The 12,892-nt window shown below is 40.6% G+C and overlaps 1 protein-coding gene across 4 annotated transcripts in view; it reads right to left on the reverse strand.

Moving 5' to 3' along the window:
• nav1b (neuron navigator 1b) overlaps window positions 1-12,892 on the reverse strand; it is an 84,437-nt gene that overhangs the window by 45,165 nt on the left and 26,380 nt on the right. For all 4 annotated transcript variants that reach the window (XM_058631399.1, XM_058631397.1, XM_058631396.1 and 1 more), the window contains exons 2-3: window positions 3,087-3,908; window positions 2,848-2,939 (exon numbers count right to left, since the gene is read on the reverse strand). In XM_058631399.1, coding sequence (XP_058487382.1) covers window positions 2,848-2,939; window positions 3,087-3,787 — 793 coding nt within the window. In that variant the 5' untranslated portion in view covers window positions 3,788-3,908. The remainder of the gene's footprint in view (window positions 1-2,847; window positions 2,940-3,086; window positions 3,909-12,892) is intronic.

Genomic DNA, 12,892 nt, shown 5'->3' on the forward strand with positions numbered 1-12,892 from the left:
GGAGTAATCATATGTGCTTGTGTGTGTGTGTGTGTGTGTGTGTGTGTGTGTGTGTGTGTGTATTCGTCTGTCTCCTTATGGTTGAGAGGACAATTTCTAGTTTAAAACCAACATGAAGATGTTTTGGCCAGTCCTTACTAACTTCTCCAGGCCTGCTTGAGGGGAAAGACTTGGTTTTAGGGTTTAGTGAGGGTTAAGTTGGATTTGGGCAAGCACTATAGATGTATAGTAGGAAAGCTACACAGCTGTCTGTTATGGATTTTTTTTCCTGGACGGCACATGAAATCATTTCGGGGCTGCTCAGCTGCTATGATGTAATGCCTGTTGGGACATCACGGAGACCTCCACTTGTGCTCCAAGCAGAAAAACAAGGAGAGCAACAGTGTAAATGTGCATAAAGCCACATGTAGACAAAATGAGAAGATGTGCTTTTATGTTCTAATTTATGCAACACAAAGCCTCTAAATCAAGATCTAATTGAATCATTGTGTGGTCTGGAATGTGAGCTTGAAGGATGAAGAGTGAGCACACAAGTGTCTCCAAGTTCCCCTAATGTGCGAAGAAAGAGTCTGTTCTTGATTTAATAAAGCTGCAGCAAAGGTAAAACCATCTTCTCCGAGTTTAAACGCTTCCTTAAATCATCAGTGTGCTCTTTTGAATCAATACTAACTGACAAGAGTAACTGTCATTGTATTTTAAATTAAGATTTCAACCAAAGATCTTGGTTAGAACTAAAACTGGGTTTCTGCAGAATGAACTGGCGACTGAAACAGACTATAATTTTCCAGCTCACTTGTTGTTGAAGCAGAATGACAGTTTCACAAGATACATATCTGTGCACTACAGTCAAACACAGAATTTAAGCGCCCCCAAGGTCCATGCAGCGGGAACCAGGGGAACTCCCAGACAGGAGGTGAAAGACGATCCTCCCATCAAAACACTCCATGTCTCAGTCCTACATCTGTCCACCCTCAGCTGCAGACCACTCAGTCTCTGGTCTCTGGTCCCTGAGGAGGCGGGCTGCAGGCTCTCCTCCCTTAGTCTCATTAAGATAATTAAGAAGCCAGTTAGAGGGTTTTATAAAAGCCCAGTGCGTTTAAATGAGGCCATTCTATAACTGCAGTGAATGGATTGGTTTAAACAGAAAGAAAGATTTTTTAACGGTGCATTTACACACAACGCCAAGTGATTTCTTTTTACTCATACAAGAAACACAACCAGCAACTAATCACCTAAGGCTACCGCTAGAGCTAACTAAATTCATAGCAAAGTGTGACCAACAGGTTGAATCAAGTGACCCGCACATATACAAACCTTCTCACTGACACTGTGCCAAGCTCTCTTCCTTTCCTCCTGGTCTTGCTTGCTCACTTGCTCACTTGAGGTTTATACAGCAACTAGCCTCCTTTTGAGACTTTGGAAGATTTAACACTAACTGGTCTTTGCAATATTTTGCAATGTCAATTTTTCCGAGCAGCTCAAACGCAAGAGACTCAAGTGAATGAAACTAATTTCACATCTTTGATTCGCATCAAGAAAGCATCACAAAAGTTAAGGGTAGCTTAAATTTTCCCTTTCTGGTCAAACCACACTGTAACTTGTATAATAGCAGCAGTCCATCTGAAATATCTTCATATCTTTATTTCAGTTAGATCTCTAAATAATTTGTCCTTTAATCTATTTAATCTGATTATCACATAACAGTCCAACGGGTAACTTGAGAGCCTTTAAACTTCAACAAGAAATCGCTAAAAGCACCGCTTATGCCACATTTGTGTTACCATCGCAAAGCCACATAAACTTATTATTCATGATTAGTAATTATTCATTAATTACGTGTATATAATGGCAATAACACAATAGAGACATTAAACCAGTGACGGAGACAGCACAGGGTTAACTGTGCTGGTAAATGTGCTGTGTGATTTGAGAGTACTCCTCTGTGCCAAGAAAATGTGTTTTCCCACATGCACATGAAGAAAGAAGTGAATTATTTCAGGAAATCCTGATGCAAATAACAGGTGGTACATAACAGTATGAAGCAGTGGTTGTGAGCTGGCAGCCGCTGCGGTGAGAACAACTGCCACCCTGATGAGTCCGGCACTGAGCCACGTTACAAGTCTGGGTGTTACTGGATGCAATATAACACAACTGCACTGGGGTAATAACAGTGCTTTGTATCACCGAGTGGTTGAACTCTTTGAACTGGGGTTTCTCTGAGATTTTAAAAATGACTTGAAGACAAAAAGCCTTGAAAGACGGAAGAAAGGGGGGGAAAAAAGAATCAACTGAGTGCTTTTCAAGCTTGATTTAACTTTATGAACAAACTCCTTATTCATTTCAAAGATGATCACATTCACCTTTCACCCCATTTTAGAATTATTGCTCATTGACTGGTTTACAGCATTGGTTTTCAATCTTTCTGCCTCGGGTGTCTCAGTTGTGAGCACTTCTTTCCGTTTTAAAAAGATGACAAGAAATAGGGGAAAGAAAGATAAAAAAAAAAGAAGATACATTACATGTCCGAGCCTGGACACAAAGGGATAAAGGCTTTTTGAAGTACAGTTGTATACATCATTGCCAGATTGTGAGCACGGACAAAACATGACTGCCAGAAGGAACACAAGGAAAACATATCTCTTTAAATCCTACTTAAGTCTAAAATATCTTAAGAATATGTTTGCCTTTTTTTTCTCAGCATTAGACAGCCTTTTCAACAGGATATCCACCTGAACACATTTCGGCATATAAGTCACAATATAGTACAGTCCTAGTTTGATCTAGAATATCCCGTCTTTGGTGATCCAAGAAGAAGCAGTCAGCAGTAGGAAACTGACAAAGACTCACCGAGATCATCACAGCAGATCTCCATGGAGTCAGAGGAGCAGTCACTCAGATCATCCGGAAAGCCGCCTATGTCCTCATGGACCTGAAACCTACTGAAAAAAAACAGACAAAAACATAGAGAAAAGGACAAAGCCAGAGTGAATTGTTTGGTATAAAATTAAACACTATAGGTCACAACAATAGACCTGAGGCTGTATCGTATTAAAAAAATAAACAACCCGACGAAACACTACCCTCACCTGAACCTGAAGGGAGCAACAGCGGCCATGTGGACTTTCCCCGGCTCACTTCTTCTGCGTGGCATGTTGAAGTTCTGATGAGAAGACTTTGATTTGTCACTTGACACCTCTCGTTCAGTGGTTCCAACATCCAGGTTGGATGTGTCCTTGTGGATGTACCCCAAACCACATGGAGCCACTCCTGATATCTCATTCCCGTTTGCTCCTTCAGTGAGGAGGCGTGGTCCTCGTCCCTGGCCTTGCAGGACATCAGCCGAAAGCCGGTAAAAGTCACCGTTCTCATTTGCGTCGTCCACACTGCTGAGACGATACTTCCCAAAAGTGAAATTCTTGTTGGCGTTGCGTATTAACTGTAGGTCTTGCATCGCCTTCTGGGTGAGTGTACTAGTGTGGAGGTCAAGTGTGTCTTTAGAGCACGGGATTTCTCTCTTTGGTATTCGAGGGCTGCTGTATGCCGAAAACGTTCCATCAGGTCGCTCTGTCGATGCCGGGCTTCTACGAGGGCTTCGACGAGGGCTTCTGCTAATCTTCTGCTGTAGCAGGTGGTTCTTTAAAGTTGTAGCCCTCAGTAGCTCTGCAGGGCCTGAGGATGCAGAGGAGGAAGAAAAGGAAGCAGGTCTTTGGGAAACATGCTGAAAGTGCAGTGTGGGAGTGGGTAGGCCTCTGGTTTGCTGTTTCGGATCCATCTTGAAGAGAGGCATCGACGTTTGCGGTATATGAAGACTAGAGCTGGCATCTGCATCACTTTGGCTCTGGGATATGACTTTGATGTTCACTCTAACGCAGTCTGTTAAGGGTAGGCGAGTGTTGCTGGACCCATTCCTGGAAAAGAAAGAAAGAAAAATCACATTTCACATTTCTCATGCTCCAAATATAAACGCACATATTCACATACGTGCATATACATACAGTATTTCTAAAAACTGAGGAATAAATAAACAGAACATAGGAGAAAAAAATGGCAGCGAGAGTTGGAATGTGGAGATATGAAAAAGTGTTTCTGGTATGTGAAGGCCACCATGGTTCAATTATGCACTTGGGAAAGGGAGGGGTGAGAGGAGATGAAAATCACATTTACAATACTGCAAAAAAAGTTGATTCATATTATTACTATGTTTTACACAGTATGATTAATGACAAGATTTAATATAATCCCAGTACTGTAAAACAGCTGTGCACCCCAGGGTGTCTGCCTCACACAAAGTAGATTTCTAAGAACACAACCTACTGACTGAAAGTGAGCATGACTGAGGAGGAAAGAAGAAAGGAGAAGATAGTTTGAGGGAAGGAGCATTATACCATCATGCATCATCAACATCAAAGTAGCTTAAAAGCCTGAGAACCAGACTAGTCACCAGTTCAAGTTACTAAAACACTGAGATCAGGACAGTCAGTGAAAATGTTCCTGTCAAACGTAGTTTAAGTGACCTTTAGTTGCACTCTTAGGTGAGGCGGTGAAGCAGGAGATCTAAGGTAGTGAAAAAGAACGTTTTATGGGTTGAAGAAGGATAAGAGAAAAAAAAGTTTTTTGAACGGCAAGGAATTTAATCCTCTGTTTTAGATTTTAAGCAGCACTGATAACAGATCAATAAAAAACCTCAGCAGCCTTTAAAACACAGCGTATGTTCCCACAGCTTTGGCCTCACATTTTGGAGGTCCTTCAGCAAAAACCTCCAGTAAGAGACGTGCTGTTAAAGCCAGTGACAGACTGACACCACTTGGCACATGCAGCAGGAGAATGGCTTCTTTCAGGTCATGCCAACACCGGCTGTCCTGGGCACACAGTCAGTGACGGTGGGGGATTAAACCGATTTACAAACCCCACCATCACCTCCATCCTTTAATCCCAGCATACACAAATAATAAGCACATCAGCACAAGATGACCATAATCTTATATGTACTGTATACTAACATGGAATGAGATATTATAGTGAAATTCTTCAGATTAGATTACATAAATATAGTATATAATGTATAATAGATATATAATGTATTAGGCTATATTAAAAAAAAAAACACAAAAAAACAAAGTAATTGTAAAGCCATTTATTGTTGGCAGTCTTGGCAATTGGCCAGATCTAGGTTCAGCAACATTGTGAGCCCAAAGAATGAGGTCAGCTGACTACCTGATTATTACATCAATGGATTTTTTCCAAGATGACGATGCCAGGGTTTCATCAGGCTCAAAATTGTCAAAGAGTGGTTCAGGGAGCATGAGACATCATTTTCACACATGGATTGGCCACCACAGAGTCCAGACCTTAAGCCCATTGAGAATCTTTGGGATGTGCTGGAGAAGGCTTTGCACAGTGGTCCGACTCTCCCATCATCAATACAAGACCTCTGTGAAAAATGAATGCAACACTGGACGGAAAAAAATCTTGTGACATTGCAGAAGCCTATCGAAACAATGCCATGAATCAGTGCCGTAATCAAAGCTAAAGGCCAGTAGAGTGTGTGACCCTCTTTTTTCAGAAACAAAATAGGATATAAAATCAAACACAAATCAAGTACATACAGCACAATCATCATACGTTTGTTTTGTGTAACCTTACCTGAATTAATAAATACCCAACTTTAATCATCTTCAACTCAGTAAGAGAGTAACAGATTGGTGCAATGCAAACCAACTTAAAAAGCATGAATCAGTTTAGTGTAATAAAATTGACACCTGCATGATGCCTTTAAGTCACCCAACCTTGGTTTTCTATACCCATGACTCATGTTTCTCTGACTTCGAGCCTCTCATTTAAACATGCTAACATGAAAGTACAAAGAGCTGCAACTGCCACAGTCCTCCTCCAGACCTGGTGAGCCAAAAGGCCCTGAGTATACTCTTACAGACCAACAGCATAAACAGACAGGATCAATTTAGTCTGGTCGAATCTCCACTCTGCAGAGCCAAATTGTCTGATAAAGCACTCACAACACAGCGGATGAGTCGACCTCCTAAATGCAATGAAACCACTTTGGAAGAAACAAACAAAGCTGTCGAAAGCTGGAAATCATCACCATCATCATCATCATCATCATTCACAGGATCACACTGCTCTGTAAATGCCAAAACATTTCCTGTCAGAACAAAATAATAAGTCAACTTTGACTTGCAAATGGTTATACCGCAGAATGAGTGCATTATCATCTCCATGATTCACTTTTTTTTAAGACTCTTGTACTTGTTTTACAAGAGGCCTGATCTCATTTCTATTTATAGCACAAAGTCCCAGATTCTGATTTCCACTGTCCTCCTGTGTCTCGGCTTAGAGACAGTCACCTTGACATGGTATCAAAGATACTCACACATGCACACATTGATGTGCACAGATCCAAATACAAACGGAAAAAAGTACAACTCTTCTTAATCTGGCTGAAGGCAAACTTGCTAGTAAGTTGACACCAGTTCAGACATTGTGCTCTCACAGTTTTCTCCAACACAGAACGACTGATTCTCTGGTTTATCTGACTCTTTAGTGACTCTCTCGTGTTTAGAAACAAACACTGAGAGCAGTTTTTAAGGGCTTTGAAGTTTCAGAGTTTCTTTTCAGATGTTACAAAGATGTGTTTCCCAGCTCAGAATCAAACAATTCTCTTGTTTGCATTGTTTTTCCATCAGCGTCATAGTGGAGCTCGATCCATCAGACGGTCTGATAAAATAACTGCACTCTGCTGTATTTATTTCTTCGTAGTCACTTAAGTAATAAGTATAATTAACCATGGTCAGTAATGCTGTAAGAACAGAACAGCTTTAGGCACCTCAGTCCATACAGGTTTAAAACAATCTAAATTAGAAATAACTTACTTTAATTCTCATTGAATGGAGAACAATTTGGTAGATTAGATCAATCTTCTCCAGACATTCTACAGTATATGCTGGATTGCATATGTGCAAACATGTGGCCCTGATTGTGTGCAAAATACTTGGAAAACCCAGAACAGCAATTTCATGTTTTCATTCACTGTGGATTCACCATTTTTCTTATTTGCTGTGGTTTTCTTCCAACATATGTCTGAGGTCTAATATACATCTGAAAACCAGAGACAACGTAAACTGCATTGAACCTGGTGTAGCCTAAAGACCAAGTTTTACAACCACACAAGAAGCTACAGATTCGAGGTATATTTTGTGATATCACACTCTCTTCAGCAGAACATTAAATAAATATACTTTGCATTGACATTTATAGCCATTTATAGCCTTTTGAACTTTAATCAGGCCAAAACACAACAACATAACTGGAAAGCAAAACACATTTTACAAATCATGACAATATTTCAAATATCAGCAGACCAGGGTGTTGTATTGTAAAATCCATATACACACTAAAAACAACCTGCCTCTGCAGTTCATGCAAATGCAACTGCCACAGTTCTCTAAAGTGAACTGAAGCTTGTAGGGAGAGGAAAGCAAAGACCACAGCAGCGCTGCACTGCGATGAGTCAAACTGTGGGCAGTTGTGGTGGACTGTCAGTCTTTAAATGGCACTGGGTCATTAGCACAAGTGGAATCTGCTGAATATCAATTTTTTTTTCCATTCATATCACAGTTCACAGCTGATAATAATCTACACACATCTTTAGCCAGAAGGTGAGGCACTAATTAACAGCCTAAATGGTTGGAGTAGAAACCTGTGCCTCCATATGGCACACAGTGGCACCACAGAGCTCCGTTTAACACTGCAGAATCCTAACTGACTGCCTGAAATGTTGACCCATTCCATCTGTCAGGGTTGTCTTAGAAACAACCACATCAACTCATGTGAGGTCATGTTGGATCAGCATTTCTTTCAAGGTGCAGTCACTTGGGACAACCTCCCCAATGATGCGTCATCTTCAGTGTCACCCACATGGAACCATGTTTATATCCAAAACCACACTTTTACCTGTATTTATACTGACACTGCAGCTGTGTATGATGTGTTCAATACAGCTTTACTTCATAAAAGATCAGCTTGTTTTAGAAAAATCACAAGCTGAAGAAAGCATGCACACATACTAACATTTGTCAGTTGTACATTATTATGATTCTAGTCACACCAGCAAATAAATGGAAAAAAAAAAAAAATCTGAATCCAGACCAAAGGTTTTTTGTTTTTTATATTTAGCTAAATCAATTTGTTATATAGACCACACTCAAAAATTTAAGAAGTTAAAGTCACTTCTTTGGGTCTCAGTTTTTCAATTAACATTGATTCATCCTTTTCTTGTCTCCTGGAACTTTAATGAGCACAGTGTGTTTTCACAAAATACTTTAATCTAATTTAATAAAGTAGGGATAAACTATAAAAAAGAAAACTTGTACACTTCTAGATTTTCTCACTGGTTCTTACAGATAGAAATTTCACATCAAAACACAACAAAATGAAATAGCAACTATTGTAAGATGTAATTATTTGTGATGAAGTTTGCATTAGTTCCCATTTCCTTGTGATCTTTATTTTAAGGATTCAAATGCAGCCATCGTCTCTCCTGCTAGTTTATATTCTTTGATAAATATCTGGTTCAACTCAGTCAAGAACAAGGCATTTACTGCAATATGCCACTCAACAACTGACAAGATGTTTTTACAAAAAAAATCTTATGACTATTCTTCATGTATGCATAGAAGAAATGAAAATCTGGACCAGAAACAAACCACTGAGTTAAAGTTCACCACCAACATGGGTATCCATATCTGGCAGCAATTACAGAAAAAAGCAGTTCTCAGGGAAGATTTTACCTTTACTCGTCTCATCTTTATCTAATCGCTGACAAAGCTTTATTCTGAAAGCCTAATATGATTCAACAGCTTCAAATATAATAAAATATGTTTCTGGTTTTCCAAAGCTGACGCACATGTCACTGTGGGTGAGCCAAGTCTGCCACTTAGACTCGACTTTCCAAAGCAGAGACGGAGAGAGACACAACGAGAGAGAGAGACAGAGAGAGAGTTGGACTGAGGACTCACACGTGGCATTCACGAGGAACAAAAATGCTCCTCAGTCATCATAATTACTTTTATACATGCAGTTTGGATTTAATGTGGAATAGTTGACCACATTCATATTGATAAAAAATTAAGCAAGCAACAAAAAATTGGTTGTAAAAAACAGTGGCTGTGGAGTTTGCATGGTTTTCTCTAGGTTCCTCCCACAGCCCAAAAACATGGCAGCAGCAGTAGGTTCATCTGTGCTGCCAGGCCTTCATCGAGAGAGGTTAGCTTCTTCAGCCAGTAGGTGTGAATCATGTCAGGGCCTGGTGATGTCCAGCTCTTCATTCTGGACACTATCTTGGACGTCTGCCATTGTGATCTTTAATGGGTCTTGTTCTGGGATGATGCTGTGGTCTGCTTTCAGCTCCGCCAGCCACTGGGCATTAGTGTTATATGATGCCTTTTTTTCCAATATGCTCTTCCAGTATTGCTCAGTCTCAGCCCTGGGTGGGTCCGTTGTTGTCTTTACTACTCTGCCATTGAGAGTAGACATTGGATGGGTTGGTGGATATTATCCTCTATTCTCCTGGCCTCTACCTCTCTTGTTTGTCTCTTTAGGCGGGCAGCCAGGCTATTGTATTTCTAAGGCAGCTCTTTCTTTACCACACCTCATGACGGACTCATTTTCTTGTCGCCTTGATTTTAGCCTCTAGCCTTCTCCATGGTGCTCCTTATGGCTCATGTCTTACAGTAGCATTCCATCAGATTCCTATTATCTGCTATAGTTCATCTATGGCATATGCCAGTATCCCACTTGTCATAAGGTTGCCCTTGTTCCTCAACACCTGACGCGGACCTTATTGACCCGAGACGACATCGGCACACACGCATGCACGCACACTACATTTCAAAAATAGACAGCTATGATGCTGCATTGTGTGTTCATAACAAATTATCATTAAAATTCTGTATTTAATCACTTTATGTCCTAGGGAGGACAATAAAAGTCTAGCAGGGGACCAAAAATACTTTGCAGAAATTAGTTCTTCAGCCTGGCTGCGTCCCTCTGTTCCCTTCAGGATTTTTCTCTCAGCCTGCAGTCCTTCACATGATAAAAACATCTTGGTGCACTGGATGCCACTGTGTTTTCTGCATGCCTACTGCTCACATGCTCAAAAAATACTACAGTGTAGTACCCCTGTAGTAGTTGTTTACTTAGGATATAAAGTTACGAGCAATAAAATTATTTAAGTACACTTACATACTGCAGCTTCAGAATGAGAAGACAAAAACACAATAAAAACACAATATTTCAGAAGGAGGTCAAACACACCAGGAAAAAGACTAAAATAACTTTGTAAGGTTGTAAAAAGTGCAAGAGAATAAACTCAGACCATTTAGTGATGAGAATCAAGCCGAGAGATGAGCAGTTTTCTGCAGGTGTCCATCAGTCCATCCCATATGCTCCGACTCAGGCAAGCAGCTGCTCTGCTCTCTTCTACTGTCCAATATGCAAAAATCGAGATGGGACAACAAACAACAGCCTTCAGCTCAAACACTACCAAAGAACAAAGCATCTGTGCCTCTGTACGATGCCTGTAACAACAAGAAGTGGGACTGCTCCCTTCCAGCTTGCATAACAATACTCTTCAGGTCCTCTGCTGCAGTTAGTGCTGGATCAGACCACTTAGCTAGCAAATGCTCTGTCTGACTTGTAAATGGTCCATTCCAGTCCGAGTCTCTCTGAACATAAGTGCCGAGCTATAAATGGGCCATAAACCTGGTGAAATACTTATAAGCTACATCCCAGTCTTCTATCTGTCACAGTCCAGCTAAGCAGGTTGATCATGCATCTTTTTGGCCTTGCACTCAAATGCTATGTTTCCACGGTTCAGTTTGGTATAGTACGGTACAGTTTGGCCCTGAGTCAGGCTTGCATCTCGACTGAGAACAGTACCTTTACTTGATGGTACTTGAACGAACGCAACACAACAGACAACAACAATGGAAGACGTCCAGCAGCTCTTTTTTCCTGCTTAGTTTGTGGCTGTTTGTTTCAACAAGATGTCAAACTTTGTATGAGACTGCAAGCGCTTGCTTCGACTTCCATAAGATATTTACACAGATCGCAAGGGAGTGATGTTTTTCTGTTGCCCAATCAGCTGACTGTCTTGGGTGGAGCCATCCCGACCATACCATTTTACTCGAGTACCCCAGGGGAAGGGTACCAAAGAATGGAACGGTCGGGGCCAGTTATTTTGGTTATATTCCTAATGGAAATACAAAAAAAAAAACATGTACCATACTTTTCCTAATGTAACCGTTCCACTCGTCAGAAACATGGTTAAAATGTCACAGCAAGATCCAGTGAACTGGACTGATCTGGATTGTCACATTTATCATTGGTCGCCCACAGGACGCGGTCCACAGTGGGAAATCTGGGCCAAAAGAAGCCATCTCAGAGGTGTCAGCACAGGAAAATAATGTGGTGACAGCATGTCATATAAACCTAACTGTAGTAACTGTGCGTATCCCTAGTTGTGATGTGGGGACTAATATTGCAAAATGACAGACAGTCATTTGATAACACAGGAAGCCTGCAGACCAAGGATACCAAAAGCAGAGTAACAACAAATACTGATGTGAAGATACAAAGCAACAAGTGGCGTGATGATGGCTTATATCCCCTTCTTGCTCATTTGAGCAAACTGCCTCCTCTTAACGTAAAAGCTCTCAGCTGAATTTTGCGAGGACAGATTGATAATAAAGAAATTAGAGCCATTCATTTATACATCGAGTCAGAGACAGGAGATAAATGAGAATGATAGTCAAAGACCGAGAGTGGGCACACATACACCAAGACATTCTTATGGATAGATGGTACATGCGTACATCCATCATTTGACCTGTTTGCACAAGACTGAACATAATCTGCTTCATTAAAAAGGTGCAAAGATTAAGAATCAGTGGTTCACAAGCACAAAAGATGTGAGTGCAAAGAAGTCTTGCCAATGCCCTTCAACCCTCACAGCTTATTAAATGTGCACTTCACACTCCAATGCCTGCATGTTCTGCTTTAGTTAATAAACCTCAGTGCAGCTCAGTGAGTCATAGACACCGGTGGACAGCAAGGGAGAGAAATCAGGGTGTGTCTCGACCTTACTCAAGTGTAATCTTGGCCCCTCTGTGACCTCTGCTGACTGATTTATGAAACTGCATCTCCTCACCTCTCATCATTGCTAGTCAGCAGGAAGGTCTAACTCCTTTCTTGAGTTGCAAAGCGAGGCTCGCTCATCCAGCAGATGCTTTGAAATGACCACAAATATCCCATTTTAGCAGGACTTTAACTGATCATATTTGTTAAATGGGTGAATATATGCAACTGTCTATAGACAATATGAAGTACATGTAATAAAAACTATTACAAACACTTCTTGCGTCAGAACAACTTCCTTTTAATTTCCTCTACAAGTATGCCGAGAGATCTAGACAAGATATGCCCTTAATTGCTAAAAGAATATTCATTTAATGACTGACATTCTTTCACTGTGGAGAAAAGGGGACTTTAACTTGATTTAATTTCATTTGGGCCACTGCTGACCACATTATAGAATCACTTGTTTTAACCATTGCTGAACTTAATTAATCTGGTTAATCTGGCTAATTTTACTGATTGGTGTATGGGATTTTAGAGACCCAACTGCAAAATTAGGCAAAATTAGGTTATTTTTGCTGTAATAGCACAGACTAAAGCCTGGCCCTGAGCCACAGAGGATTAAACACTTAACACCGGTGATCATAACGCTAAACACATAAACCAAACTGACAGATAGTTGTGAAGCAAACTAAACAAATGTCATATTGTGAAGTCATGTCACCTCTTCCAGTTTTTCTTC

Source organism: Solea solea, chromosome 6, assembly GCF_958295425.1.
Source record: "Solea solea chromosome 6, fSolSol10.1, whole genome shotgun sequence".
In the NCBI taxonomy this organism is placed as follows: domain Eukaryota; kingdom Metazoa; phylum Chordata; class Actinopteri; order Pleuronectiformes; family Soleidae; genus Solea; species Solea solea.